General features: G+C 45.3%; 1 protein-coding gene across 4 annotated transcripts in view; it reads left to right on the top strand.

Moving 5' to 3' along the window:
* LOC147436259 (HIT-type Zinc finger family protein) overlaps positions 1-25,895 on the top strand; it is a 91,049-nt gene that overhangs the window by 11,290 nt on the left and 53,864 nt on the right. For 3 of the 4 annotated variants that reach the window (XR_015185175.1, XR_015185176.1, XM_086489185.1), the window contains exons 2-3: positions 22,899-22,930; positions 23,012-23,071. Coding sequence is in view for 2 of the 4 variants with exons in the window: in XM_086489185.1 (XP_086345311.1) it covers positions 22,899-22,930; positions 23,012-23,071 (92 nt within the window). In the remaining 2 variants the exon portion in view is untranslated. The remainder of the gene's footprint in view (positions 1-22,898; positions 22,931-23,011; positions 23,072-25,895) is intronic. The other variant, XM_086489186.1, reaches the window with a different exon arrangement.

Consider the following 25,895-nt stretch of genomic DNA (forward strand, 5'->3'; position numbering starts at 1 on the left):
CGTGATGATGACGTGGCATGATTGCGACGCAAATCAGGCTGCGGCAGATTTTCTTTTTGTCTCTACGCAATTTGAGAGAGAAAGAGAGAGAATCTTTTGCTTTATTTGAAGCTCCATAGAGCTTGTGAGAGAGAAAAAACTCTGCTTTATTTTAAGCTTTTGGGGCTCTGCTTTTGGCATCCCTTGTAAATTAAATATGTGGTTTGGGCTCCCACTCTGCAGAGCATCTGGACGCAGAGTCTGAGAGCGAGACCCAATCCACTCGTGTACCCTGAACATTGATTAATACAAAAAGAAATACCGAAAGGGGCGCCAGTCTTTGGGGCCAATATCTCTAGGCATGGAACTCTGCCGGGCCAGTGCAAATCTATTGTGAATTGTGAACTGTTTTGAAGTGGTTATTGGGTGCTGTCATGATTGATTCTTGACTTGGAGTGTCCAAGTCTGTTACATAGATCAGCGTAGCGTTTCTAGATTTCAGTAGATCAGCCAGTATTTTTGCGTTTCAACCCTAGCCCGACGAAGCGGTTGTAGATCCAGGCCGCAGTACCGCTACAGTAACAGATCCCTAACAGAGCATCCAACGTTTTCAGTTTTCAGCCTTGACGCCGTCGTCGTCAACACCATCGTCGTCGTTGACATCGTCGTCATCATCGCAGGTCCCTATCTTGACAACGCACCTTCGTTGCCATGGTTGCAGATCCCGAACTTGACGACAACACCTTCGTCGTCGTCATCATAGTCTCCATCATCGTCATCATAGTCTCCATCGTCGTCATCGACATAGTCATCACAAGTACCACAACATCTAGAAGCATTGTAGCAGACTTTGTGCAATCTAAAGAAAATACCTCTCTAGTAATAAAGAGGGGGGCCCTTGAAGGGGGGTTTGGGACCCATCTGGTGTCATCTCTTCTCTCTCTCTCTCTCTCTCTCTCTCTCTAGCACTCTTTGCACACTCACTCACAGTTTGCATTCCACTCTTGTGTTTGTTCATTGCTCTCCCTTCCCGTCAGTAAAAGGAACCTTGAGCACTTAATGTTCACTCATCATACACCATCATCCACTTCCGCCGCACATTACATTGGTATCGGTGCTCAGCTCTTTGGAAGTGTTCAGTATCATCACTCAAGGAAAGAATCACAAAGGAGCACAATATTTTTTTTGCTTCTTGTGATCGCGCGTAACCCAAGACCACTTGGGCGTGTCGATCCCTAATTTCTTTTGTTGAAGGGTGACAGGTAACCCAAGAAAGAAGGGCTTGTCCAGCCTCCCCTCATTCCTCTTTTCACTCATTGAGAGTGGACCTTGAACTTAGCGGCATGCCAATCGACGTGAGGTGGGAAAAAGCAACCTATGTGAGCGCAAGGCCGCCAAGGGGTGCACCCGCAGAGAAGAGTTGAGTTTGAGAAAAGCTTTCTTAAACACAGATTGCAAGCCAAGAAACTCAAGAACCTCACGACCCTCAAGAACTCAAAAACCCAAGACCCAAAGTACTCAAGAGCTCAGTGCATGGTCATCACCCGAAGTGGAATGGATACTTTGCGTGAAGGTGATGAGAGTGGAGTTGGAGAAGAAGAAGTTTCTACACTAGGAGGATTGCTCCCCCTATAGTCACATGGGAACGGGACGGGTCTCGGGGACGTGGCAAAGTAGGGGACGGGGAGAGCACAAGATTGCAAAGAAAAAATGGGTTTTACTCTCATAAATACCAAAATATGACATGCAGTAAGAACGCGGCGAGCATGCGCCGCACATGTTAGACGTGATGATCAATCATCATACTCAGAGGGAAGAAATTAATGATGTACAAGTGAAGAGTGGATTAGTAGAGTCTAGTGGGCAACGTTGACATATAGCTCAAGACTTTGAAAGCCCTAGAAAAAAGGTGTGGGGTCCCCTGCTCGCGTCCCCCTTGCATGTGTCACCGGGGATCCGCGTCTCGGGACGCGTCCCCTCTACATCCCATGTGAGGGACCCCTCGGCGTCGCGTCCCCCCGTCCCGTCCCTACCAAAAAGGGCCACGTCCTCGAGTCCCCTATTTCTATGGCTCCCCCATCCCTATCTACGCCACAAATTGAACCAAATCCTATGGAGGCTTTGGTCAAGTTGATGATGGAGATGATGCTACAACAAGAGGTGCAACGTGCCGCCTTAGAGGAAAGAAGGGCAGCCATGGAGCGTGAGCGTGAGCAAGCGCACTTGGCGGCCGACGAACAAAGGGCAACTGTGGAGCTTGAGCGTGAGCAAGCATGCGAGGCTCAATGCATAGTGGCCAAAGAGAAGCGAGCGGCTATGGAGTTAGAGGCTAGAGCGAGAGGCGCACAACATGAAGGAGTTGGTCCTACAAGTACTCTCCTCGAAGCTCGAGCCACTCAAGGAGGTTGGCAATTCATTAGGTAGCATAGGTAGAGACACGAATTCCAACAACCGAGTCACTGCGAAGTTGACATTTAGTAAGTATGATGGTAAGATGGATGCATCTTTGATTCATTCTTGGTTCAATCATTCTAATGCCTACTTTGCGACTGTCAAGAAAACAAGTAACGGTAAAGTTTTGATTGTTGCCTTATACCTAGCCGGTGATGTCATGAATTGGTATCAAGCTTGGCAAGAGTCACAGATGGCCGAGCATCTTGAGCATGCCGAGGAAGGCGTACCCCTCTCTTTTAGTTGGGTCGACTTCCAAGACAAGCACAAGGCTCTCTTCATGCCACCACAGTACCTAGATCGGTTGAAGTAAGAATGGCGTGGTCTTAAGCAAAATGGATCCCCTGTTATATCTTTTTCTAGCCGTATTTTGTAGATTGGCGTTCAATTACGTAAGTCGGATGAGGACCGCAAGGAGGCTTTCCTCTTTGGGTTAGACGAGTACATCAAGCTCGATGTGCAAGTTTTCAGCCCTAAGGACTATAATGACGCCGTCAGAATCGGCTTAGCACAAGAGATGAAGCACAACAAAGGCAAGCTAAAGGAAAACAAGTCGAGTACTTCTCAAGACCAACCAAATGGTAAGCACGGTAAGACCATTGGTAAGAATGATGGTAATTCTTCTTCTCAATCTTCTTCTACACATAGAGCACAAAAGTCTCACAATAATGATAAAGGAAAGGCTAAAACTTAGGACACCCCGAAGTTGACGCCTGATGAAAAGTCTGCTCAAGGAATTTTAGGAGGTTGGTTAACTCTTCAAGAACGAGCCGAATATGCACGAGACAAAAGATGTTTTGAATGTCACACTAAAGGTCACATGAAAAGTGATTGTCCTAAGAAAGAAGACCCAAAGAACCCATAGAATCCACATCATCTGTGAATGCACTCAGTGAGCACACTAATGTGTCTGCAGTTTCTCATGATCATGTCGATAAGTCTCTCATGTTGTGTTATGGTCATGTGAATAGTACACGCATTCTGATATTGTTTGATTTGGGTAGTATGCATGATGTGATTAGTGACTCTCTCGTGAAGAGTGCACGTTCAATAGCTCTCCCCATGGATCCCATTGAGATCTCTGGATTTTCTCTTGGCATGCACTCTTCGCTCATGCATGAATGTCTTGATGTGACAGTGTTAGTTCAAAATGTTGGTTTTCGTCGTGTCGTTTTGTTGTTTCTCCTCTCGAAGGATGTGATTTGATTTTTAGCATCAAGTGGTTTAAAGGTTATAATCCGCAAGTTAGTTGGAAGGAGAACACTCTCGCTCTCGCAGTTGAAGGAGCATCTCTCGTGGTCCTCCGTTGAGACAAGAACATTTCCATCTGTGCCATTAGTCTCTTACTCTCATGATTTGAAAGAGGTTAAGACGTGTAATATGATTGTTTCTCTCAGTACACAGTCCCAATCTAGAAGAGCATGAGTCATAGCATGAAAAGAACTCTCTTGCATGTCTTCTCCGAAGCACGACACACATTTTTTGCATGATAGAGATGTGATTGTTCGCAAGGACGACGGTTTAGAAGATGATTTTTCTAGTGAAGCTAACCTCATTGTAGATACAATCAGTCACGCAGGATCGATCTTGGCTCTCGAGTCGAGGTCCAAGGAACCCATTCAGAAACTATTTTGTCTTCGCATAGTTAGTCAGCACGCATTGTTCGAGTTTCTTATTCGGGACGATTTCTTGTATTTTTGTCACCGTCTTTATGTGCTCCCTTTTCACAGGCATGCTGTATTGCACGATGTGCATGATTTCCTCACGGATGAGCACGAATGTATGCGGATCACTCTCAAAAAGAAAGAACATTTGTTTTCAAGGAGTTTACGATGTTTCACGTTTGTCAGTTTTGTTAGTGAATTTTTCATGTTTATTCTTCGGCATGACACAGTCTTAGAAAGAGCACGAGCACGATTGTCCATCATGAATTGGCATTTCCGTTGAGATTTGCCACAATTGATAGGTTTAGGTCGAAAAGTCAAGATTTGATCTCACTTTTTGCGTGTGTTTGGTTAACAGTTTTGCACTCCGTCACTTTGTTCATCTGCATTGCATGCACATTCATTTAGAGAAAATAGTATTTTTCCAGTCACTCTACATGCAATGGGTATGATTATAGTTTTATGTTTGAAGTGATTTCAAGGATATTCCTCAACGCAGATTCTTGAAGGTGGACCAACGACCATATACGAAGTTGAAGCATTGGAGCCGCAACATATCATTTTGTGTCGCTTTCGGCACGGCCCAGAGAAGCAGGCATTGTAGACTTTCATGAAGTTCAAGTATTGCACGACCCACGCAGTAGAGTGGGACGGCGAAGAGTTCTTCACAGGATTCCAAGAGTTGTTGGCGCACTCTCTCGACACCATACAACTCGATATCAGTATCTCACCTTGAAAAGGGGGGGATGCCACATGCACATCTAACCCTATGTGTACGTGGACAAGTTGTTCCTACTTATAGGGTTTAGGAAGCCTAGGAAGTGTTCTGGCACCTTGTGAGCCTATGCGTAGGCCGTGTATGTCCAGGCACTTAGAGTAGTTGTATACCCTTTGATTGCACAACCCAAGATCATTAGCATCATGATAGAGTACCAAGCATGAGCATTTTTTAGAGCACTGAACCCTTTTTGCAGAAGTACCCATTTTTCACTTATTTATTCATAAGTGACTTTTGTTGGAAAAGTAGGTAGGAAAAATTGCTAAAGAAACCCATTGGGCACTCAGTAGAAGCAGAAGACTAAAGACAAGCTCAGTGCACAAGTGCAGAGTGCAACTAGACAGCTTGCCCCAACGTTTTCTCACAAGATCAGCCATCGTTTTTGGAGCTACTGGCCTAGCCTTTTCAGCTTTCACAGCAATCCCATTTTCAGCCCTTAGCCTTGCGAGAACCCACTCCCACCCGGTTGCACATTCTCGCCAGTTTCCCCGTCATGACTGTTAGACTTAACACCACTCTCCTGCTTCACATAGGTCTAGGGAATACTTGTATGGCTAGTATGTCTCCGGGCTGGCCACCCATAGTTTAGGTTGTACTTGGTCCAACCACCTGAGTTTAGGGCCAGCCTCCCACCTTATGTCCGGATGCCCTCATATATTTCCATATAACATTCTCTTGTTGGGTCGTAGGGGATTTTTCAAGGCATTGCTCTACCTCCCCTTGGGCACCTATTTATGGGGCCAGGGGGGTACCCACTTCCACAGACATCTGAATGTATAGACAATGTCTTTTTCTCTGGTAGTCAGTGGGGGGCTGATCGCCCCCTCTTCACCATCTCTGGCGTTTGTGTTCTCTCTCTCTCTCTCTCTCTCTCTCTCTCTCTCTCTCTCTCTCTCTATGTAATGCATCCAAATGTCCCTGCATACCCTCTGGTGAGTCAAAGATCAACACAATATTATCAGCATATAACAACAATGGAATCCATGTCCCTGCTAGCTGGGCACCTTTGTCACCCTGTCTGTATATGTAATTAGAAACCTCATCTATATACATTACCGAATAGAGTAGGAGACAATGGACAGCCTTGTTTCACTTCAATAGTGGGGTGAACTAAATCAGATTTCCCCTCTGGAGTGCATACATGTCCCACCACTAATATGTATAGAGCCATTATCCCCAAAATCAACTCAATGGGCACTCCCATCTCCTGTAGTTTGCGCATCAATCTGGCTCTGGGCACCATGTCAAATACTTTGTGGAAATCCACGAAGCTACAATTAATCTGTCTCCCATGTGTCCTACTCTCCTCAATGATGGCTCGAGTGTCAGAATATGGTCAAGAGTGGAGAAGCCTCTCCTAAAACCGGCTTGTCCCGTTGCCCTTATGCCCTCACTCTGCCTATCTGCTCAATTGCTGCATCAAGGATAGATGCATACAAGTGTGCCAATGTGTGTTCCCAATCATATCAGTACGATAGTCTCCAGGCTCCATAGGATCACGTGCCTTGAAGATAGGCACATTAGTAGACAGTCTACAAGTCTCAGGTAGACCCTCACACATGACACGATTGAACAGAACTGCAAGAACCTCTGCCAACATATCTCCAACATGTATAAAGTGGTTTGCTACTAGACCATCATGATCATATGCCCTCCTGGTCCTCATCCTGTTAATGGCCCTCTTTATCATCTCAGTGGTAAAGAAGGTACTCATAGATGGACATGGCTCATGACGATTTGGAAGGGGTGTCAATCTAGGGACCGTATATAAGGATGTTGCATACTGACCCCACACATGAGGGGAAGTAATCACTGGGGGAGGGGAGTGCTTCTGAAAGAAATGCCATACCTCTCCTAAGTCTCTACTCAAGAACAACAAGTATGGGTCTCACTCAAGGTGTTGGAAGGCTATCCAAGAATGTTTGTGATTGATGACCCCTAGGAGGAGATCCCTTTGAAGCTGTGCTCTTGTTTCTCTACACCTCGTCATACCAACTATTTTGAGGCATGCTCCTAGAACGGTGTCTCTGATCAGGCTCAGTGTGTGGGTATGCCTCTGTTGCTGGGAAAGCATGTAAAACCGACGGCTCCAGGAAAACATTGTTGGCCATCAAGTATCGCCAGACCATGTGTAGTCGCCATCTCGGCGAGATGTCTCCCACACTTTGTCTGCTTTCTGTCGTGTGCATGTTTGTCAAGCCCCAAATCTCCTACATCCAGCTCTCTAATCATCTCCTTTGAAGTGTCATAGAAGACTGTCTGAGGATTGCCTTTCCGGGCATTGAAGTCTCCTAGGAGGATGATGTCACCATCCTTGGAAAACTCCCATATGTCATTGTCTAGAACAAAGAAAAGTGACTGACCTCTAGGCCCAACATAGACTGATGTATAGGGGGAAAGTAGCCTAAGACAATGTATAAAAATTGGCTTGTGTCGGCCCTAAGTCTAGTCTAACCCACATGTATTAGCAGGATCATCTCTTTGTACAATGTGCAGAAAAGGGTGTAGCTCCTCTCTGAATAATACTGCTACCCGTCCCCCCCGGATCCTCTTGACCGACATGTATTTAGCAGGATCATCTCTTTGTACAATGTGTAGAAGAGGCTGTAGCTCCTCTTTGAATAATACTGCTATCCCCCCTGGATCCTCTGCTCCCATGCTTAGATCTCGTGTCAGTGTGGCAAGCTCTCCCCCATCTATATCTCGACACATGTGGCATCATTTGTCCAAGGGCGTGATGAGTCTTTGAGAAGAATATAATGTCCTCGTCTTGAAAGCTATTCTCAAAGGTGCCCACATCCACCCAATAAGATCCATTACAATTCCAGACTGGCATCTTCAGTATGGCCCCATAGGTCTCACACCATCATGTAGAGCGTCGCTCTACAATCACCACCCGACCATCTTTGTATAAGGCAATTTTCCCTTCTTCCTTGTTGTTGTAGTTTTTGGCATCACCTCTCTCATGTGAGCTAGCTGCGAGAAGGTGAGATCATCATCGAGAAAAATACTTGTCTTCTTGAGAATTGGCCTCTTCTTCAAGAACAACTTCTCCTTCTCCAAGGAGAGGAAACGTAGTATGAGTGCTCTATCCTTTGAGGACTCTCCTAGGCCTTCACTCTTCTTGCCCACCCTCCATGCCTTTGTGTGTTAAGGATTCTCCATCCCCATCATGGACATGAAGCTTGTGACCTCGTTTTTCAACATTGTTGACATCCTTGAGGCTGGTGACCCTCACATGTAAGGCACGTACCCGCCTTCTTTGCTCTTCTTTTGAGGGTCATGTTAATGATGGTAGGTGTAGAAGAAGCCTCTTTATCTTTCCCTTTCTCGGCCGCCTCCTTTTTCTTTTGTGTCTTGGTGATGACCTCGACTGTAAGGTGCAACGGAATGAATGTTTGAACTTTGCTTAAGATGAGTGCTCCGAACTGTGCTCAAGGTTCCTTTTTGTTCTTATGGAAGGGAGAGCCTTCCGTTCTTAATGAGAGAATGCTATGATCACAACAAAGTGAATGGACACTGCGCGTGCAAGTGTATGAGACTGAGAGATAGAGAGAGAAGAGAAATACGACACCAGAGACGTAAAACCCTCCTCCGAGGCCCCACTCTCGTCGGCGAGAGTGGTCTACTATTGATTGCACAAACTGGTACAAACTGAATGCATGGGACTGATGCAAGTCTAGGCTATGTCGGCGATGACGACGCCAACACTAGGGCTGAAATCTGCAATCTTTTATCTGTTGTCCAAAAACGCTATGGGCTGAAATCTGCTGTTGCCGAAAACGCTAAGGAAAACGTTGATTTTGTTGGTCTTGAGGGCTGAAAATCTGCATCTACTGTAGGGCTGAAAACTGGTGTTCTTTGGGCTGAATCTGCTGGTCTTTTGGGGCTGAATCTATTGTTGTTTCATTGCTGAAAAACGCCAGGCTCAAATCTGTCAAAAACGCTACTGTAGCAAAACGCTAGGCCTGGGAATCTGTTGGCGATGAGGGAGATCTGGAGACGCCAATTCCTGTGATGGCTATGCGGTGAAGACCTGCTGGAAATGCTATGTATCTGTGAAGCTAGGGCGATTTGATGAAAACGCTAGGATGGGATCTTGCTTGGAGGGGAAACCACCAAGGTTCTTGCTTGAGAAGTTGCCTGTTGAGCTTGGCTCCTGTTGCCTCTTCTGCCATTTAGTGCTAGCTTTGGTTTGCTTATACACAAACTTACTCAATTTGCCCTACCTACTTTCCAACAAAAGTCACTTAAAAATAATAAGTGAAAAATGTCCAAAATAGGTAAAATAGGCTAAATGCACTGAAAAATTTCCCTGAAGGATTTTGATGGGAATGCTTATGATCATGCTGTGTGCAACCAGAGGATATGCATCTACACTAAGTGTCTGGACATGCACGGTCTACGAAGAGACTCACAAAATTGCCAGATCACTTCTAAATCTAGAGCGACTGGACTGATTGAACCCTTGTCGTGCTGTAGCTTGTCCACGGACACATAGGGTTGGATGTGTCACGTGACATCCCCTTTTTTTCAAAGTGAGGTACTGGTACCAAACTGTATAGCGTCGAGGGAGATCGCCAATAGCATCCGGAATCTTGGAAGGGACTCTTCGCCGGCCCACTCTGATGTGTGGGTCGTGCGGTACTTGAACTTCATAAAGGTCTGCAACGCTCGCTTCTTTGGGCCGCGCTAAAAGCGACACAAAGTCTTCTGTGGCTCCTTCGATGCTTCAACTTCGTCTAGAGTCACGCTTCTTTCTTCTTCAAGAATCTCCATGGCTGAAAATTCGTGAAACCATTTCCAACACAAAACCATGAACATACCTATTCCATGTAAAGTGAGTGGAAAAAATCTTGTCTTTCTCAAAGACTGTGCATGCAATGTAGATGAACAAAGAGACGGAGTGCCAAATGGTTCACCACACACATGCAAACAATGAGATCGAATCTTTCTCTTCCGATCTAAAGCAATCAACTGTGGCAATTCACAACGGAAATGCCCATGCTTGGTGCTCATACTTTCATGTGCTCTTTCTACAACCGTGTCATGCCAAGGAAGAGACATAGAATGTGACTTCCTTGAATGCATACTTTTCAACTTTTCATGAATAATCCAAATACATTCGTGCTCATTCATGAGTGAAACGTGCTCAACCTACAATATGTCATGCTTAAGAAAAGGGATCACATAAAGACGCTGACTAAAATACAGGAAACGATCACAAATGAAACACTCGAACAATGCGTGCGTATGAATCATGCGAACACATAATACTTCTTGTAAGGGTTCTTTGGACCTAGGCTCGAGAGCCAAGATCGGTTCTTCCTGAGGGGGTGCTTTGGAGCTAGGCTCGAGAGCCAAGATCGATCCTTTGTGATTGATCGAATGTGCAACGAGGTTAGCTTCGCTAGAAAAAGCATCAACTAACTCATCATCCTTCTGAACAATCACGTCATCTTCATGCAAATCATCATGCTTGTGAGAAATCACATCGTGATCATGCAAATCATCATACTTGTCATTGTCAACCAAATCATCATGCTTATCATCATCATCCAAAACATCATGCTCATCATTATCATTCAAATCATCATGCTTATCATCATGCAAATCCTGTGTATCATGCTTTGGAGAAGAAGAATCTGAGAGAGTCTCCTTTTCCCGAATCTCTTGCATCTGTGCCTGAACTTGAGAAAAGAGTCGCAAGAACTCTTTCATGTGTTGGTTGCTCTTTTCTTTGACGGCGGCTGCCATTCTTTCTTGGTGTTTGCGCTCCATTTCTGCTCTTCTTTCTGCGTGTCTGCGTTCCATTTTTGCCATTCTTTTTGCATGTCTTGCTTCGCGTTCTAACTTCCTTTCCATAAACAACTGGTCCAACTCCTCCATAGGAGTTAGTGCAATCCTTGACGTAGATGGGGAAGGGGGAGGGTCGGAAAAACCTCCTGGTGGGTAAAATTCTTCGTCGCCTCTCTCATGCTCATCACCTCCAAGCGAAGTATCTATTCCGCTTCGAGTGATGACCATCCACGGGGGTCTTGGGTTCTTGTGGGTTCTTGTGGTCTTGGGTTCTTAAGTTCTCGAGGAACTTGGGTTCTTGGGGGTCTTGAGGTTTTCTTTCGCTTGCAATCTGTGTTTGAGAAGGATCTTCTCTTCACCTGAGTTCTGCTCTTTTCCGCAGGCGCACCCCTTGGTGGCCTTGCGCTCACACCAAGGTTGCTTTTTCCCACCTCACGTCGATTGGCAGGCCGCTAAGTGCACGGTCCGCTCTGAATGAGTGAAAAGAGACGCAAGGGGAGGTTGGACAAGCCCTTCTTTCTTGGGATTCCTGTCACTCTTCAAATACACGATTAGGAATCGACACGCCCAAGCGAACTTGGGTTCGTGCGACCGCAACAAGCAAAATAAAATAAAAATTGTGGTTCTTGTGGTTCTTTCCTTGAGTGATACAGAACACTGCCAAAGCTCTGATACCAATGTAAGGTGCAGCGGAATGAATGTTTGAACTTTGCTCAAGATGAGTGCTCCGAACTGTGCTCAAGGTTCCTTTTTGTTTTTATGGAAGGGAGAGCCTTCCGTTCTTAATGAGAGAATGCTATGATCACAACAAAGTGAATGGACACTGTGCGTGCAAGTGTATGAGACTGAGAGATAGAGAGAGAGGAAAAATACGATACCAGAGACGTTGTAAAACCCTCCTTCGAAGGCCCCACTCTCGTCGGCGAGAGTGGTCTACTATTGATTGCACAAACTGGTACAAACTGAATGCATGGGACTGATGCAAGTCTAGCCTATGTCGGCGATGACGAGGCCGACACTAGGGCTGAAATCTGCAATCTTTTATCTGCTGTCCAAAAACGCTATGGGTTGAAATCTGCTGTTGCCGAAAACGCTAAGGAAAACGTTGATTTTGCTAGTCTTTAGGGCTGAAAATCTGCATCTACTGTAGGGCTGAAAACTAATGTTCTTTGGGCTGAATCTGCTGGTCTTTTAGGGCTGAATCTATTGTTGTTTCATTGCTGAAAAACGCCAGGCTCAAATCTGTCAAAAATTCTATTATAGCAAAACGCTAGGCTTGGGAATCTGCTGGCGATGAGGGAGATCTGGAGACTCCAATTCCTGTGATGGCTATGCGGTGAAGACCTGTTGGAAACGCTATGTATCTGTGAAGCTAGGGCGATTTGATGAAAAACGCTAGGATGGGATCTTGCTTGGAGGGGAAACCACCAAGGTTCTTGCTTGAGAAGTTTCCTGTTGAGCTTGGCTCCTGTTGCCTCTTCTGCCATTTAGTGCTAGCTTTGGTTTGCTTATATACAAACTTACTCAAGTTGCCTACCTACTTTCCAACAAAAGTCACTTAAAAATAATAAGTGAAAAATGTCAAAAATAGGTAAAATAGGCTGAATGCACTGGAAAATTCCCCTGAAGGATTCTGATGGGAATGCTTATGATCATGCTGTGTGCAACCAGAGGATATGCATCTACACTAAGTGTCTGGACATGCACGGTCTACGAATAGAGTCACAAAAGTGCTAGATCACTTCTAAATCTAGACCGACCGGACTGACTAAACCCTTGTCGTGCTGTAGCTTGTCCACGGACACATGGGGTCGGATGTGTCACGTGACATCGACCAAGATGATTTCGTTTCCTTGTCCTCCTTGATGACCCGCATTTGTTCGTTGATTGTGTTCAGCTCCTTTATCATGGAAGGTTGAAATTCCCCTTTTGCAAGTCACCCATTTTTGGCTTCAAGAAGATCACCTTGTAGATTTCGGATGATGGAATCTTGGATGACCACTTTCTTCTCTAGTGAAGCGATACATTTCTCCATTTTCTCATCTCCTTCCCTATTGCCGACATCCTCTTCCCTGTTGCATGAAGGAGGCTTTGTGGGGAGCCGGTGAGGTATGCGTCTTACTACACGTGGGGAGGCCATTAACATTCTCCGATGCGCACAGAGAGAGAGAGAGAGAGAGAGAGAGAGAGAGAGAGAGAGAGAGAGAGAGAGAGAGAGAGAGAGAGAGACTCTAAAACAACAAAAAACACAAGAGAACCCTAAACAACAGCAAGAAACGCTTGTGAAACCTTATAAATTAGAAAAAATTCAGCGACAAAACCTTGAAAAACGGTAAAAAACAAATTTGAAACCCTAAAAGACAACAAAACACAGTTTGGAGACCCTAAAACACAACAGAAAATAGTGACGAAACCCCCCAAAAAACAGCTAAAAACAATTTGGAAACCCTAAACAACATCGAAAAACAATGACGAAACCCTAAAAACAACAGAAAAGTGGTGGCAAAACCCTTTAAAAACAACAAAAGACAGTTTGAAACCTTGAAAAACAGTAAAAAAGTGGTGGCGAATCCCTAAAGAACAATGAGAGAGAGAAAGAGAGGTCCAAATCCATGATGTGTGTGTGTGTGTGTGTGTGTGTGTGAGAGAGAGAGAGAGAGAGAGAGAGAGAGAGAGAGAGAGAGAGAGAGAGAGAGAGAGAGAGAGAGAGAGACTGCTGTGCATGACCTTATGGGTCTACTAAGACCTGTTGTTTCTTGAAGCGCGTGACCTACTTCCTTTGTTGAAACCTATGTGGAATGCTGTTCTGTGCAGCGTGTGACTTGCACCTTCCTCTGCCGCAACCATGCGCGTCACTGTCGATGCAAGAGGCGCGCTCCTTCAGTCCACAGAGAGAAATGAAATGTTATATTAACGTCTTCAAAATGCCAAAAATGACCTATGAGACCAGTCTGTTACAAAATAGTGAATCTAATACCATGTCTGGGTACAAAAGAACTAGAAAAAAGATACTAGTACTAGAATCCATCCTCATCTGCACTCTGGATGTCGAGAGAGTATGGATCGAATCCTCTGCTGTAGCCTCCGTCGATGCTGTGTAGCCCCTCTCCTCAATCGTGGCCGTCTGGAGCTCCGTAGCTCCAGTGCTCGGTCGATGAGAGTGCCGATAGTGGTGAGTGTGGGCCGAGCTCTGCAGTGATGGTTGCTCCTCTGGCTGTCCCATATCTAGTGAAAAGAAATTTGTAATCTGTCTCTGGGACTGCCTCTCTCTATCTCTCCCCAGTAAAGTGTCTCTATATTTGTGTAACTCAAGTAGATATAGCCCAAGACATCTTTGATCCTCATAACCCATGACCCTAGAGAAAGGACCGAAACCCTCTGTAAATAAGCAGTGGAAATGGCTCCGTATCTCATAGTACACTGTGCAATGACATATGTAATGTAACTCTGTCTCTGACTCTAGTTGGCATAAGCGGCATATCCTGTTGTCTGCTGGTATGCCTATGAATCTACCAGTCTCAATCTCCAGCTGATGTGAGGATGTGCGTATCTGACCAATAGCACACCGCAAACCATGAGACATATGTGTGTCCATGTAGCTTGGTCGAATCACAAACCCATCTCTTGTGAGGTGGAGAAGATGCTCTCTATAGAAAGCCATCTTTGTGCCCAACTCCTGTGGAGGCTCTACCCATGTCCTCCTGGTATCCAGCTGGATCAGGTCCCGACGAATGAGTCAAGTAATCTCCACCCGTGTAAGAGACATCGAGGGTGCCTGAAGAGAGTACTGGAAAGGGGACATCATGATCATGGTGAAGCCATGCGTCTGAAACCATGATGTCCTCTGTGCATACTAGCATCAAGTGTCCCTCTGAAGAGCTAACTGTCTAGAAGACTCAAGGGCCAGTCTAGCATATCTGTGTCTAGTAGTATTCCACAAGCTGTGCTCAAAGGAGAATGATATGGTAAGCGCCTCGAGGGGCAGCTAGCTCTGCTTGAATGATAGTGTGGGGTACGAAGGCCTTGTGTAAGGTGCAACGGAATGAATGTTGAACTTTGCTCAAGATGAGTGCTCCGAATTGTGCTCAAGGTTTCTTTTACTTAGGAAAGGGAGAGCCTTCCCTGCTTTAATGAGAGAGTGCAAGTGATCACAAACAAAGTGAATGGACAATGTGCGTGAAGGTGCATGAGACTGAGAGATAGAGAGAGAAGAGAATACGACACCAGGGAGTTGTAAACCCTCCTCCGAAGGCCCCACTCTCTATGGCGAGAGTGGTCTACTTATGATTGCACAAATCTCTACAATGCTTGGACTTGCCAACGATGTCGACGACGAGATGGGCTGAAATCTGAGAATGCTAATGGTTGGAATTTGCAAATCTTTCTCTGCTGAATTCTGACTCTATGTCGATGACGACGATGTGATGACGACGCGCTGAAAACACAGATGTTGAAATCTGCGTTTTCCAGGCTGAATCTGCAAAGTTCGCGGAATCTGACCGTGCGGCGAGGATCTGCTGCGGGAAGGTGAGATCTTCGAGGTTCGGGGGTTGTTCTGCGGTGTCTAAAGGCTGAAAACTGAAAACGCTGGTCCTAGGGCTGATTCCTTCGCGAAGATCTGCAAAAACGTTGTTCTGCAAACCAAAAACGCTAGGGCTGAATATCCTCCTACTGCTGCTTGATGTCTTGCAAATGCAAAACGCTAGGCTTCTTATTCTATCTTGCTGCTGCCGGGGCTGATTTGCTGTGCACAAAACGCCAGGCTGCCTGTGGATGAAAACGCTAGGTCCTTGTAGATGCAAAAACGCTAGCCTTGCTGATGGGGGGGGTCTTGCTGAGAAGTTGCCTGTTGAGCGGTGCTCCTGCTGCCTCTTCTGCCAGAAAGTGCTAGTGCTAGGTTTCTATATATACAAACTTATGAAATTTGCCCTACCTAGTTCCCAACAAAAGTCACTTAATAAATAAGCGAAAAATGTCAAAAATAGGGAAAATAGGTCTATGCACTGGAAAATGCTCCTGATGGATTCTAATGGTAATGCTGATGATCGTGCTGTGTGCAACTAGAGGATATGCATCTACTCTAAGTGTCTGGTCATGCACGGTCTGCAAACAAACTCACAAAAGTGCAAGAGCACTTCCTATTCTGGACTGACTTGACTGAACTGAACCGTGGTCATGCTGTAGCTTGTTCACGGACACATAGGGTTGGATGTGTCACGTTACATCCCCTCCTTTTCAAAGTGAGGTACTAAGTAGGTACCGAATTGTATGGCATCGAGGGAGATCACCAACAACATCCGAAATCCTGGAAAGGACTCTTCGCCGGCCCACTCTGATGCGTGGGTCATACGATACTTGAACTTCATAAAGGTCTGCAACGCTTGCTTCTTTGGGCCGCGCCGAAAGCGACAGTCATCTGCGGCTGCGTCAATGCTTCAACTTCGTCTGGAGTCATGCGTCTACTGTAACAAACTTGGACACTCCAAGTCAAGAATCAACCGCGACAGCACCAAATAACCACTTCAAAACAATTCACAGATCACAATAGATTTGCACTGGCCCGGCGGAGTTCCGTGCCTAGAGATATTGGCCCCAAAGACTGGCGCCCCTTTCGGTATTTCTTTTTGTATTAATCAATCATCAAAGTACAAGAGAGCGGTTAGGGTTTCACTCTCAGACTTTGCGTCCAGATGCTCTGAGAAGTGAGGCCCTCACCACTAATTTAAAGGTTACAAGGGATGCCCAAAAGCAGAGCCCCAAAAGCTTTTAAAATCAAAAGCATTAGTTCTCTCTCTCTCTTAGAGAGTCTTTTCTCTTTTTTTTTATATAAAAAAAAGCAAAAGCAAAATTCGCGTCGCTCATCATTTTCCAAAAAAAAAAAAAATAATTTTTTTTATAAAAACAGTGCAAATCTATTGTGATCTGTGAATTGTTTTGAAGTGGTTATTTGGTGCTGTCGCGGTTGATTCTTGACTTGGAGTGTCCAAGTTTGTTACATCTACCTTCTTCAAGAATCTCCGAGGCTGAAAATCCGTGAAACCACTTCCAACAAAAAGACATGAACATACCCATTCCATGTAAAGTGATTGGAAAAATACTACTCTTCTGTAGAGCTTGTGCATGCAATGTAGATGAACATAGACACGGAGTGCCAAACCGTTCTTCAAACACACGCAAACAATGAGATCGAATCTTGATTTTTGGATCTAAATCAATCAACTGTGGCAATTCACAACGGAAATGCCCATGCTTGGTGCTCATACTTTCATGTGCTCTTTCTACAACTGTGTCGTGCCAAGGAAGAGACATGGAATGTGACTTCCTGGAATGCATACTTTTCAGCTTTTCATGAATAATCCGCATACATCCGTGCTCATTCATGAGTGCTGACTAATCATTCGTACACATATACTTCCTGTGAGGGTTCTTTGGACCTAGGCTCGAGAGCCAAGATCGGTTCTTCCTGAGGGGGTTCTTTGGACCTCGACTCGAAAGGCAAGATCGATTCTTCATGATTGATCGAATCTGCAATGAGGTTAGCTTCGCTAGAAAAAGCATCAACTAAACCATCATCCTTGTGAACATTTACGTCTTGATCATAGAAATCATCATGCTCGTGAGAAATCACATCTTGATCATCATGCAAATCATCATGCTTGTCAGTGTCATCCAAATCATCATGCTCATCATTATCATTCAAATCATCATGCTTATCATCATGCAAATCTTCATGCGTGTCATGCTTTGGAGAAGAGATTGAGAGAGTCTCCTTTTCCCGAATCTCTTGCATCTGTGCTTGCACTTGAGAAAAGAGTCGCAACATCTCTTTCATGTGTCGGTCGTTCATGGCTTTTCTTGCTTTGTTCTCGTGATCCATTTCTGCTTTTCTTTCTGCGCATTCACGATCAAATTCTGCCATTCTTTCTGCTCTTCTTGCTTTGCGTTCTAACTTCCTATCCATCATCATCATGTCGAAAGCCTCCATAGGAGTTAGTGCAATCCTTTGCGTAGATGGGGGAGGGGGAGGGTCAGAAAAACCTCCTGGTGGGGAAAACTCTTCTTCGCTGCTCCCATGCTCACCACCTCCAAGCGAAGTATCCATTCCGCTTCGAATGATGACCATCCACTGAAGTTGTGGGTTCTTGTGGTCTTGGGTTCTTAAATTCACAAGGAACTTGGATTCTTGGGGATCTTGGTTCTTGGGGTTCTTGAGTTCTTGAGGTTCTTGCGTGTCTTGAGGTTCTTGCGGTTCTTCTTTCGCTTGCAATCTGTGTTAGAGAAGGATCTTCTCTTCACCCGAGTTCGGCTCTTTTCCGCGGGCGCACCCCTTGGCGGCCTTGCGCTCACACCAAGGTTGCTTTTTCCCACCTCACGTCGATTGGCCGGCCGCTAAGTGCACGGTCTGCTCTCAATGAGTGAAAAGAGGCACAAGGGGAGGCTGGACAAGCCCTTCTTTCTTGGGTTTCCTGTCACTCTTCAAAAACACGATTAGGAATCGACACGCCCAAGAGGACTTGGGTTACATGCGACCGCAACAAGCAAAAAAAAAATTCTGTGGTTCTTGTGGTTCTTTCCTTGAGTGATACAAAACACTGCCAAAGCTCTGATACCAATGTAAGGTGCAGCAGAAGTGAATGTTGAACTTTGCTCAAGATGAGTGCTCCGAACTGTGCTCAAGGTTTCTTTTACTTAGGGAAGGGAGAGCCTTCCGTGCTTTAATGAGAGAGTGCAAGTGATCACAAACAAAGTGAATGGACATTGTGCGTGAAGGTGCATGAGACTGAGAGATAGAGCGAGATGAGAATACGACACCAATGAGTTGTAAACCCTCCTTCGAAGGCCCCACTCTCTATGGCGAGAGCAGTCTACTTATGATTGCACAAATCTCTACAATGCTTGGACTTGCCGACGATTTCGACGACGAGATGGGCTGAAATCTGAGAATGCTAATGACAAGAATCTGCAAATCTTTCTTTGCTGAATTCTGACTCTATGTTGATGACGATGTCGATGACGACGATGCGATGACGACGCGCTGAAAACGCAGATGCTGAAATCTGCGTTTTCCGGGCTGAATCTGCAAACTTCACGGAATCTGACCGTGCGGCGAGGATTTGTTGCGGGAAGGTGAGATCTGCGAGGTTTGGGTGTTGTTCTGCGGTGTCTAAAGGCTGAAAACTGAAAACGCTGATCCTAGGGTTGATTCCGTCGCGAAGATCTGCAAAAATGCTGAGGTTGTTCTGCAAACCAAAAAGGCTAGGGTTGAATATCCTCCTACTGCTGCCGGATGTCCTGCAAATGCAAAACGCTAGGCTTCTTGTTCTGTCTTGCTGCTGCCGGGGCTAATCTGCTGTGCACAAAACGCCAGGTTGCCTGTGGATGAAAACACTAGGTCCTTGCAGATGCAAAAACGCTAGCCTTGCTGATGGGGGGGGGGGGGGTCTTGCTGAGAAGTTGCCTATTGAGCGGTGCTCCTGCTGCCTCTTCTGCCAGAAAGTGCTAGCGCTAGGTTTTTATGTATACAAACGTATGAAATTTGCCCTACCTAGTTCCCAACAAAAGTCACTTAATAAATAAGTGAAAAATGTCAAAAATAGGGAAAATAGGTCTATGCACTAGAAAATGCTCTTGATGGATTCTGATGGTAATGCTGATGATCGTGCTGTGTGCAACCAAAGGATATGCATCTACTCTAAGTGTCTGGTCATGCACGGTCTGCGAACAGACTCACAAAAGTGCCAGATCACATCCTATTCTAGACTGACTTGACTGAACTGAACCCTTGTCATGCTGTAGCTTGTTCACGGACACATAGGGTTGGATGTGTCACGTGACAGCTTGGCTCTGATGAGTCGAGAGATCATAGATACCAAGGGTCTCTCCATACGTCTCCAACCATCCTGGCCTACAAAAGGTTTCCATATCTGCACCCGATACAACATAGCTGAGGCTACTAGAGTATCAAAGAGCCATAACTTTGTCCGAGGTTCTTGGAACTGAAGCTGCGAACACATCCTCTCCAAGCACCCCAAGGCCGCAAAAGCTCTAGTCTTTCTAGTCTCTGCTACTCTCCTTAAAGAAAACCTTGGCCTAGTGAAGACAACCCCAAGGTAAGTGTGTGCATCTGTATACTCTACAATCTCCCGACCATATGTGAAAGTCGGTGCTGATCTCCCGGTCTACTGTGGTGTGGTGTTAAACACCATAACCTTGGTTTTACCAAGGTTTATAGACAATCCACTGTCCTCTACAAAACTGTGTAATGCATCCAACTGTCGTTGCATACCCTCTGGTGAGGCAGAGATCAACACAATATCATCAGCATATAATAACAATGGCATGTATAAAGTGACCTTCTACTAAACCATCATGATCATATGCCTTGCTGGTCCTCATCCTGTCAATGGATCTCTTTATCATCTTAGTGGTAAAGAAGGTACTGGTAGGTGGGCATGGCTTTGTAGGATCTGGAAGGGGGTCTTGTCAAGGAACCGTATATAACGATGACGCATACTGGCCCCACACATCAAGAGAAGTAATCACTGGGGGGGGGGGGGAGTGCTCATGAAAGAATCGCCATGCTGTTCTTGAGTCTCTACCCAAGAACATCTGGTACAAGTCTCGCTCCATTTGGGCCAAGTAAGCTCGTTTCTTTCGTCACACAAGGCACCGGGAAGCAATTCGAGATTGTCTGTAAGTGATGACTCCTAAAAGAAGATCCCTTTGAAGCTGGGCTCTCATCTCTTTGCACTCCTCATCATACCAACTATTCTGGGGCATGCTCCCAGAATGTCGCCTTCGACCCGGCTGAGTGTGTGGGTATGCCTTTGATGCTGCACCATGCAATGTCTCAGTCAGTAAAGTGGTACACTCCTCCACCGAGAGGCCAGGACCAACTGTGCATAGACGGCTATAGATCTCGTGTGTATAAACCGAGTCAGTCTCTGGTGTAAATGTATAAAGGGTATGTGACTTGCCTCCTGATGTCTGGGCTGTACTATACTGAAATGAAACGAACAATGTGAAAAGAGCATGATCCACTCCTACGCCCATTGGTCTGGGCTCCTACTATGAAATCTTGAATACAAGGAATAAAGCTCGGTTGTGCCATAATACTGCTGGCCCCGTGTCTGTGTGGAAAGCATGTGAAACCGGCAGCTCTAGGAAATCGATGTAAGCCATTAAGTATGGCTAACCCATGTGTAGTCGTCATCTCCATACTCCGTATGCTCTCTATCATGTGAGCATCTGTCAAGCCCCGACTCACCCACATCATCTAAGCATCTCATCTGAAGTGTCGTTGAAGATTGTCTAAGAGTTGCCCGTTCGGGCATTGAAGTCCCCTAGGAGGATGATGTCACCATCCTAGAAAACTCCCATATATCATTGAGAATTTATAGGCAGGCCTAGTGATTTTATCACTTGTTAACCCAGCTCAAATGTAACACGTTAGTGTTCAAACAAAACCGGCCTTTAGTATAATTTTATAGGACAAAACCTAAAAATTCCCGGCTATATTGGAGGGTCACCTTGATGGAAATCGGCCAAGTTTGGAGGATTTTAGTGTACAAACTGGTAAAAACCCTAAAATTTTCAAGGCAATTGTCCTCTGGATGTAGTATATATGACGTACTGGGGGGGAAGTAACATATGGCAATGTATAGAAATCGGCCCGTGTCAGCTCTCAGCCTCATCCACATGTATCTAGCATGATCATCTCTCCGTACAATATGTAGTAGTGGTTGTATTTTCTCTCTAAATACCAGTGTTGCTACTCCTGAACCTCTACTCCCATGCTCATATCTCGCGACTGTCCTGTGGGCTGTCTCCCATCTGTATCCCACCACACGTGGCATAAGCTATCCAGGGGCCTTATGAGTCTCTGAGAAGAAAACAATGTCCCTGTCTCTAAAACTGTCCTCAAAGGCGCCAACGTCCGACCTCATAGATCCATTTACAATTCCAAGTAGCCACCTTTAGTGTCGTCCCATAGGTCTCACACCATCATGTAGAGCGCTGCTCTACAATCACCACCCGACCATCTCTGTAAAAGACCATCTTTCCCTTCTCCCTTGCCGCCGTAATCTCTGGCATTACCTCTCTCATATGTGCAAGTTGTGAGCATCACCGTGGACAATACCTGTCTTCTTGAGAGTAGGCCCTTTTCTCAAGAATTACTTCTTCTCTTCCAAGGAGGGGAAGCGTAGTATGAGAGCTCTCCCTTTTGAAGATTCTCCCGGGCCACCACTCTTCTTGCCCACTCTCCATGCCTTTGTGTGTGAAGGCTTGTCCACCCCATGGATGTGAGGCTTGTGAGCTCTTTTTCCCCATTGTTTATGTCCTTGAGGCCGGTTACCCTCACATGTAGAGCCCGCATCTTCCTCCTTTGTTCCTCTTCGAGGGTCATGTTAATAAGAATGGGTGTACAAGGAGCTTCCTTACCCTTTCCTTTCTTGGTAACCTCAATCCATTTTTCGGCCTCCTCTACTTTCTTTTGTGTTGGGGAGATGACCGCGGCCATGACTTCTTCTCCTTATCTTCCTTGATAACCCGTATTTCTTCTCTCATGGTATTCAATTCTTCCATCATGGATGGCTGAATTTCGCCTTCTTCGAGCCGCCCACTTTTTGCTTGTAGATTTCGGATGATGGAATCTTGGATGACCACTTTCTCCTCGAGCGAAGTGAGCCTCCTACGCACGCCATCTCTTTCTTCGGTCCATATTTGAAATATAGTGCTCCTCTCCTTCCTCCACTTTTCCACTTCGTTTCTCCATTCTCTTATTTCCTTCCCTGTCCGAATGAAAGAGGCTGTGGGCGGCCGGCGAGGGATGCGTCTTCTTACACGTGGGGAAGTCGTTGGCACTTCTCCGAGGCTTCCCATGAGAGAGAGAGAGAGAGAGAGAGAGAGAGAGAGAGAGAGAGTAAAACAGTAAAAAAATACAAAAAACCCTAAAGAACAGCAAGAAACGCTTGTGAAATCTTAAAAAACAGCAAAACACAGATTTGAAACCCTACAAAACAGCAAAAAACAGTGGAAAAACCCTAAAAAACAGCAAAAAAACAATGATGAAACCCTAAAAACAGCAAAGAAGAAATGACAAAACCCTAAAAAACAGTGAGAGACCCGAGAGAGAGACCCGAGAGAGAGAGAGAGAGAGAGAGAGAGAGAGAGAGAGAGAGAGAGAGTGAGAGTATTGATGCTGTTTCTGTATCTTCTGCTTGCAGTTGCTCTTTACCTTGCTATAAACGACACAAAGGTATGTAATTTGGACTTTGCGGTTAGTAACTAGCTTTTATGAATGTCCTTAGCGATCCCTTTTCTCTTATTTGGATTTCAGAAAACCCATGTGTAAAAGGAGAGCCTCTTGTGGAGTCTAATGGTAATTGTTCATTTTCAGGTTCTGGCTTTTACATTCTTTCTGCTCTGAAACTTTTGAGTCCAAATGGATAAAATCCAGTTTAGTGGTTCATGTATTATCTGCTTTGATGTTTTTTCTATAGAAGCTGTGGTATTCTTTAAACTCCCTTCACGAAACATGTTTGCAAAAGATAAGGACCAAAAGTTCTTTTCGCAAAGCCAAAGGTCTATAGAGAAAAGGTTCAACCTTTAAGTAATCTGTTTAAATGATTCAAAGTGTCATGTTTCTTGTTTATGCCAAGAAGCAGGCATTCTGATAGTCTTCTAGAAAAGTAGCCAAAAGAACAGAATTGTTTTGCTCAGCCAAAGCTATCAAAATTTACTGATTACTAAAGTTGAGCAAATCTATATCATAGTGGATACTTGACATAAAACTTCCGGATTTGTATCAAGGTTCAATTAGAATGGAAGGTAGGAGATACACTGCATCATATGAAAGTGTCATTTACTTAAACCTTTTTACAATCAATGGCAGCAGTTATAAATAAGGTTTGGCAGGATGCAAGTCAAGGGCTTGGTGGGACTGAAATCAGCACAAAGGGATATAAGGAAAATTATAAAAAAGTACTGTTTAAAAAAAAAAGAAAATGAGTTAGTACTAAATTCTATGTACTCTTCGTGGGTGGTTTTAGAGAATATTTTAGCTGACAAATTGTTAGGTGTAGCATAATTGAAATGATGAAGATCTAGGTTTTACATTTGTTTCCTTGCGTTAGTGATTCCTTTTAGCTTGAATGATGGTTCCGTTTAACTTTCCGTGAAGTGAGAAGAAGAAGAAGAAGAAGAAGAAGAAGAAGAAGAAGAAGAAGAAGAGAAGAGTATTTAACGTCGTAGGAAACTATCCCAAGAGACCTTTAAGATCTATCCAACGAGGAGAGTTGAACTCAAGACTTGGTATTCAAGAAGGAAATGGCATAACCAATCTACCACACTTGGGTGATAAAAAGGTTATACCATTTTCCTCCTTTTATTGGCCCAACCCCCCCCCCCCCCACAAAGAAGAAGAGTATTTTAACATCGTAGGAAACTATTCCAAGAGACCTTAAAGATCTATCCGAAGACGAGAGTTGAACTCACGACTTGTTATTCAAGAGGGAAATGGCATAACCAATCTACCACACTTGGGTGATAGAAAGGTTATACCATTTTCCTCCTTTTATTAGCCACACACACACACCCAAGAAGAAGAGTATTTTAATGTCGTAGAAAACTATCCCAAGAGACCTTAAAGATCTATCCAACGAGGAGAGTTGAACTCAAGACTTGTTATTCAAGAGGGAAACGGAGAATGACACTTCATGGGGTCTCAACCAACCCTCTCAAGGCCCCCCCACACTATTGCCGATGTGGTATTTGCTTTAGATTGCGTAAATGGAATGTACACACATGCAATACCTCAAGTACAGACTCTACTGACTCAAATGGGGGATGTCTTCACGGTAACGCCTCAAGACGAGGCATTGTCGGGGCTGATTTGATGCACCTTTGGATCCTTCTCGATGTGGGATTGTGGATGGCCACCAAGGGGTAGATTTGGGGCTGATTTACTCTCCCGATGTGAGAGATATGAAGGGCTCAAAACGCAGATCTTGACGACGCCGATGATGGATAGCAATGGGAGCACTCGATGATGTCGAGGGAATGGCCAAGGTGAGGCTCGATGGGCTGTCGAAGTACCGGACTGCGAACTCGTGAGGGGAGATCTGAGCCGCATTATGGCAAGGGAAAGGGCTGAAGTCTGAAAACGCTGTGGCTGATCTGTTGCTGGTGCGACCGCTAGGGCTGATCTGGCGATGCAAGGCCAAAACGCTAGGGCTGGAGACTGTTGAAAAAAATGCGAGGTGGATCTGAGCAAAAATGTTGGTTGCTGGCTGCTCCCTTTGCTAGCGCTATCTGCAAGTGTAAGGTGGAGCGGAAGTGAATGTTGAACTTTGCGCAAGATAGTGCTCCGAACTGTGCTCAAGGTTCCTTTTACTTACGGAAGGGAGATCCTTTCGTTCCTTTAATGAGAGAGTGCAAGTGATCACCAACAAAGTGGATAAACACTGTGAATGAAGGTACTGAGACTGAGAGATAGAGAGAGAAGAATACGACACCAGAATGTTGTCAAAACCCTCCTCCGAAGGCCCCACTCTCTATGGCGAGAGCGGTCTACTATTGATTGCACAAAATCTCTACAATGCAATGGACTTGCCGACGATGTCGACGACTATGAGGACGACGACGAGACGGGCTGAAATTTGAAAACGCTAAGGTTGAATCTGCAAATCTTGTATCTACTGAATTCTGACTCTATGTCGATGACGATGGCGATGCGACGACGACGTGCTGAAAAGGCAGATGCTTAAATCTGCGTTTTTTGGGCTGAATCTGCAAACGCTCGCTGATCTGACCGTACGGCGAGGATCTGTTGCGGGAAGGTGAGATCTGCGAGGTTCGGGGGTTCTACTACGGAGTCTGACTGCTGAAAACTGAAAACGCTGGTGCTAACTGAGGTTCTGTCGCGATGAATCTGCAAAATGCTGAGTGGCTGATCCAAAAACGCTAGGCTGAGTTTTGTGTTGATCTGCAAAAACGCTATTGATCTGCTGATGTAAACTGCTAACGCTAGGGCTGATCTGTTATCTGCTGTTGCCAGAGGATCTGCAAATGCAAAACGCTGGCTGATCTGCAATGCTGAAAACGCCAGGTTGCTGCAGCAGAAAACGCTAGGTATCTGCTCCAAAAACGCTAGGTGTCTTGTGGGGGTCTTGCTGAGAAGGTGCCTATTGAACACGCAGTTCTTGCTGCCTCTTCTGCCAGAA

This window comes from Adiantum capillus-veneris, chromosome 18 (genome assembly GCF_014529385.1).
Source record: "Adiantum capillus-veneris isolate H3 chromosome 18, ASM1452938v2, whole genome shotgun sequence".
In the NCBI taxonomy this organism is placed as follows: Eukaryota; Viridiplantae; Streptophyta; class Polypodiopsida; order Polypodiales; family Pteridaceae; genus Adiantum; species Adiantum capillus-veneris.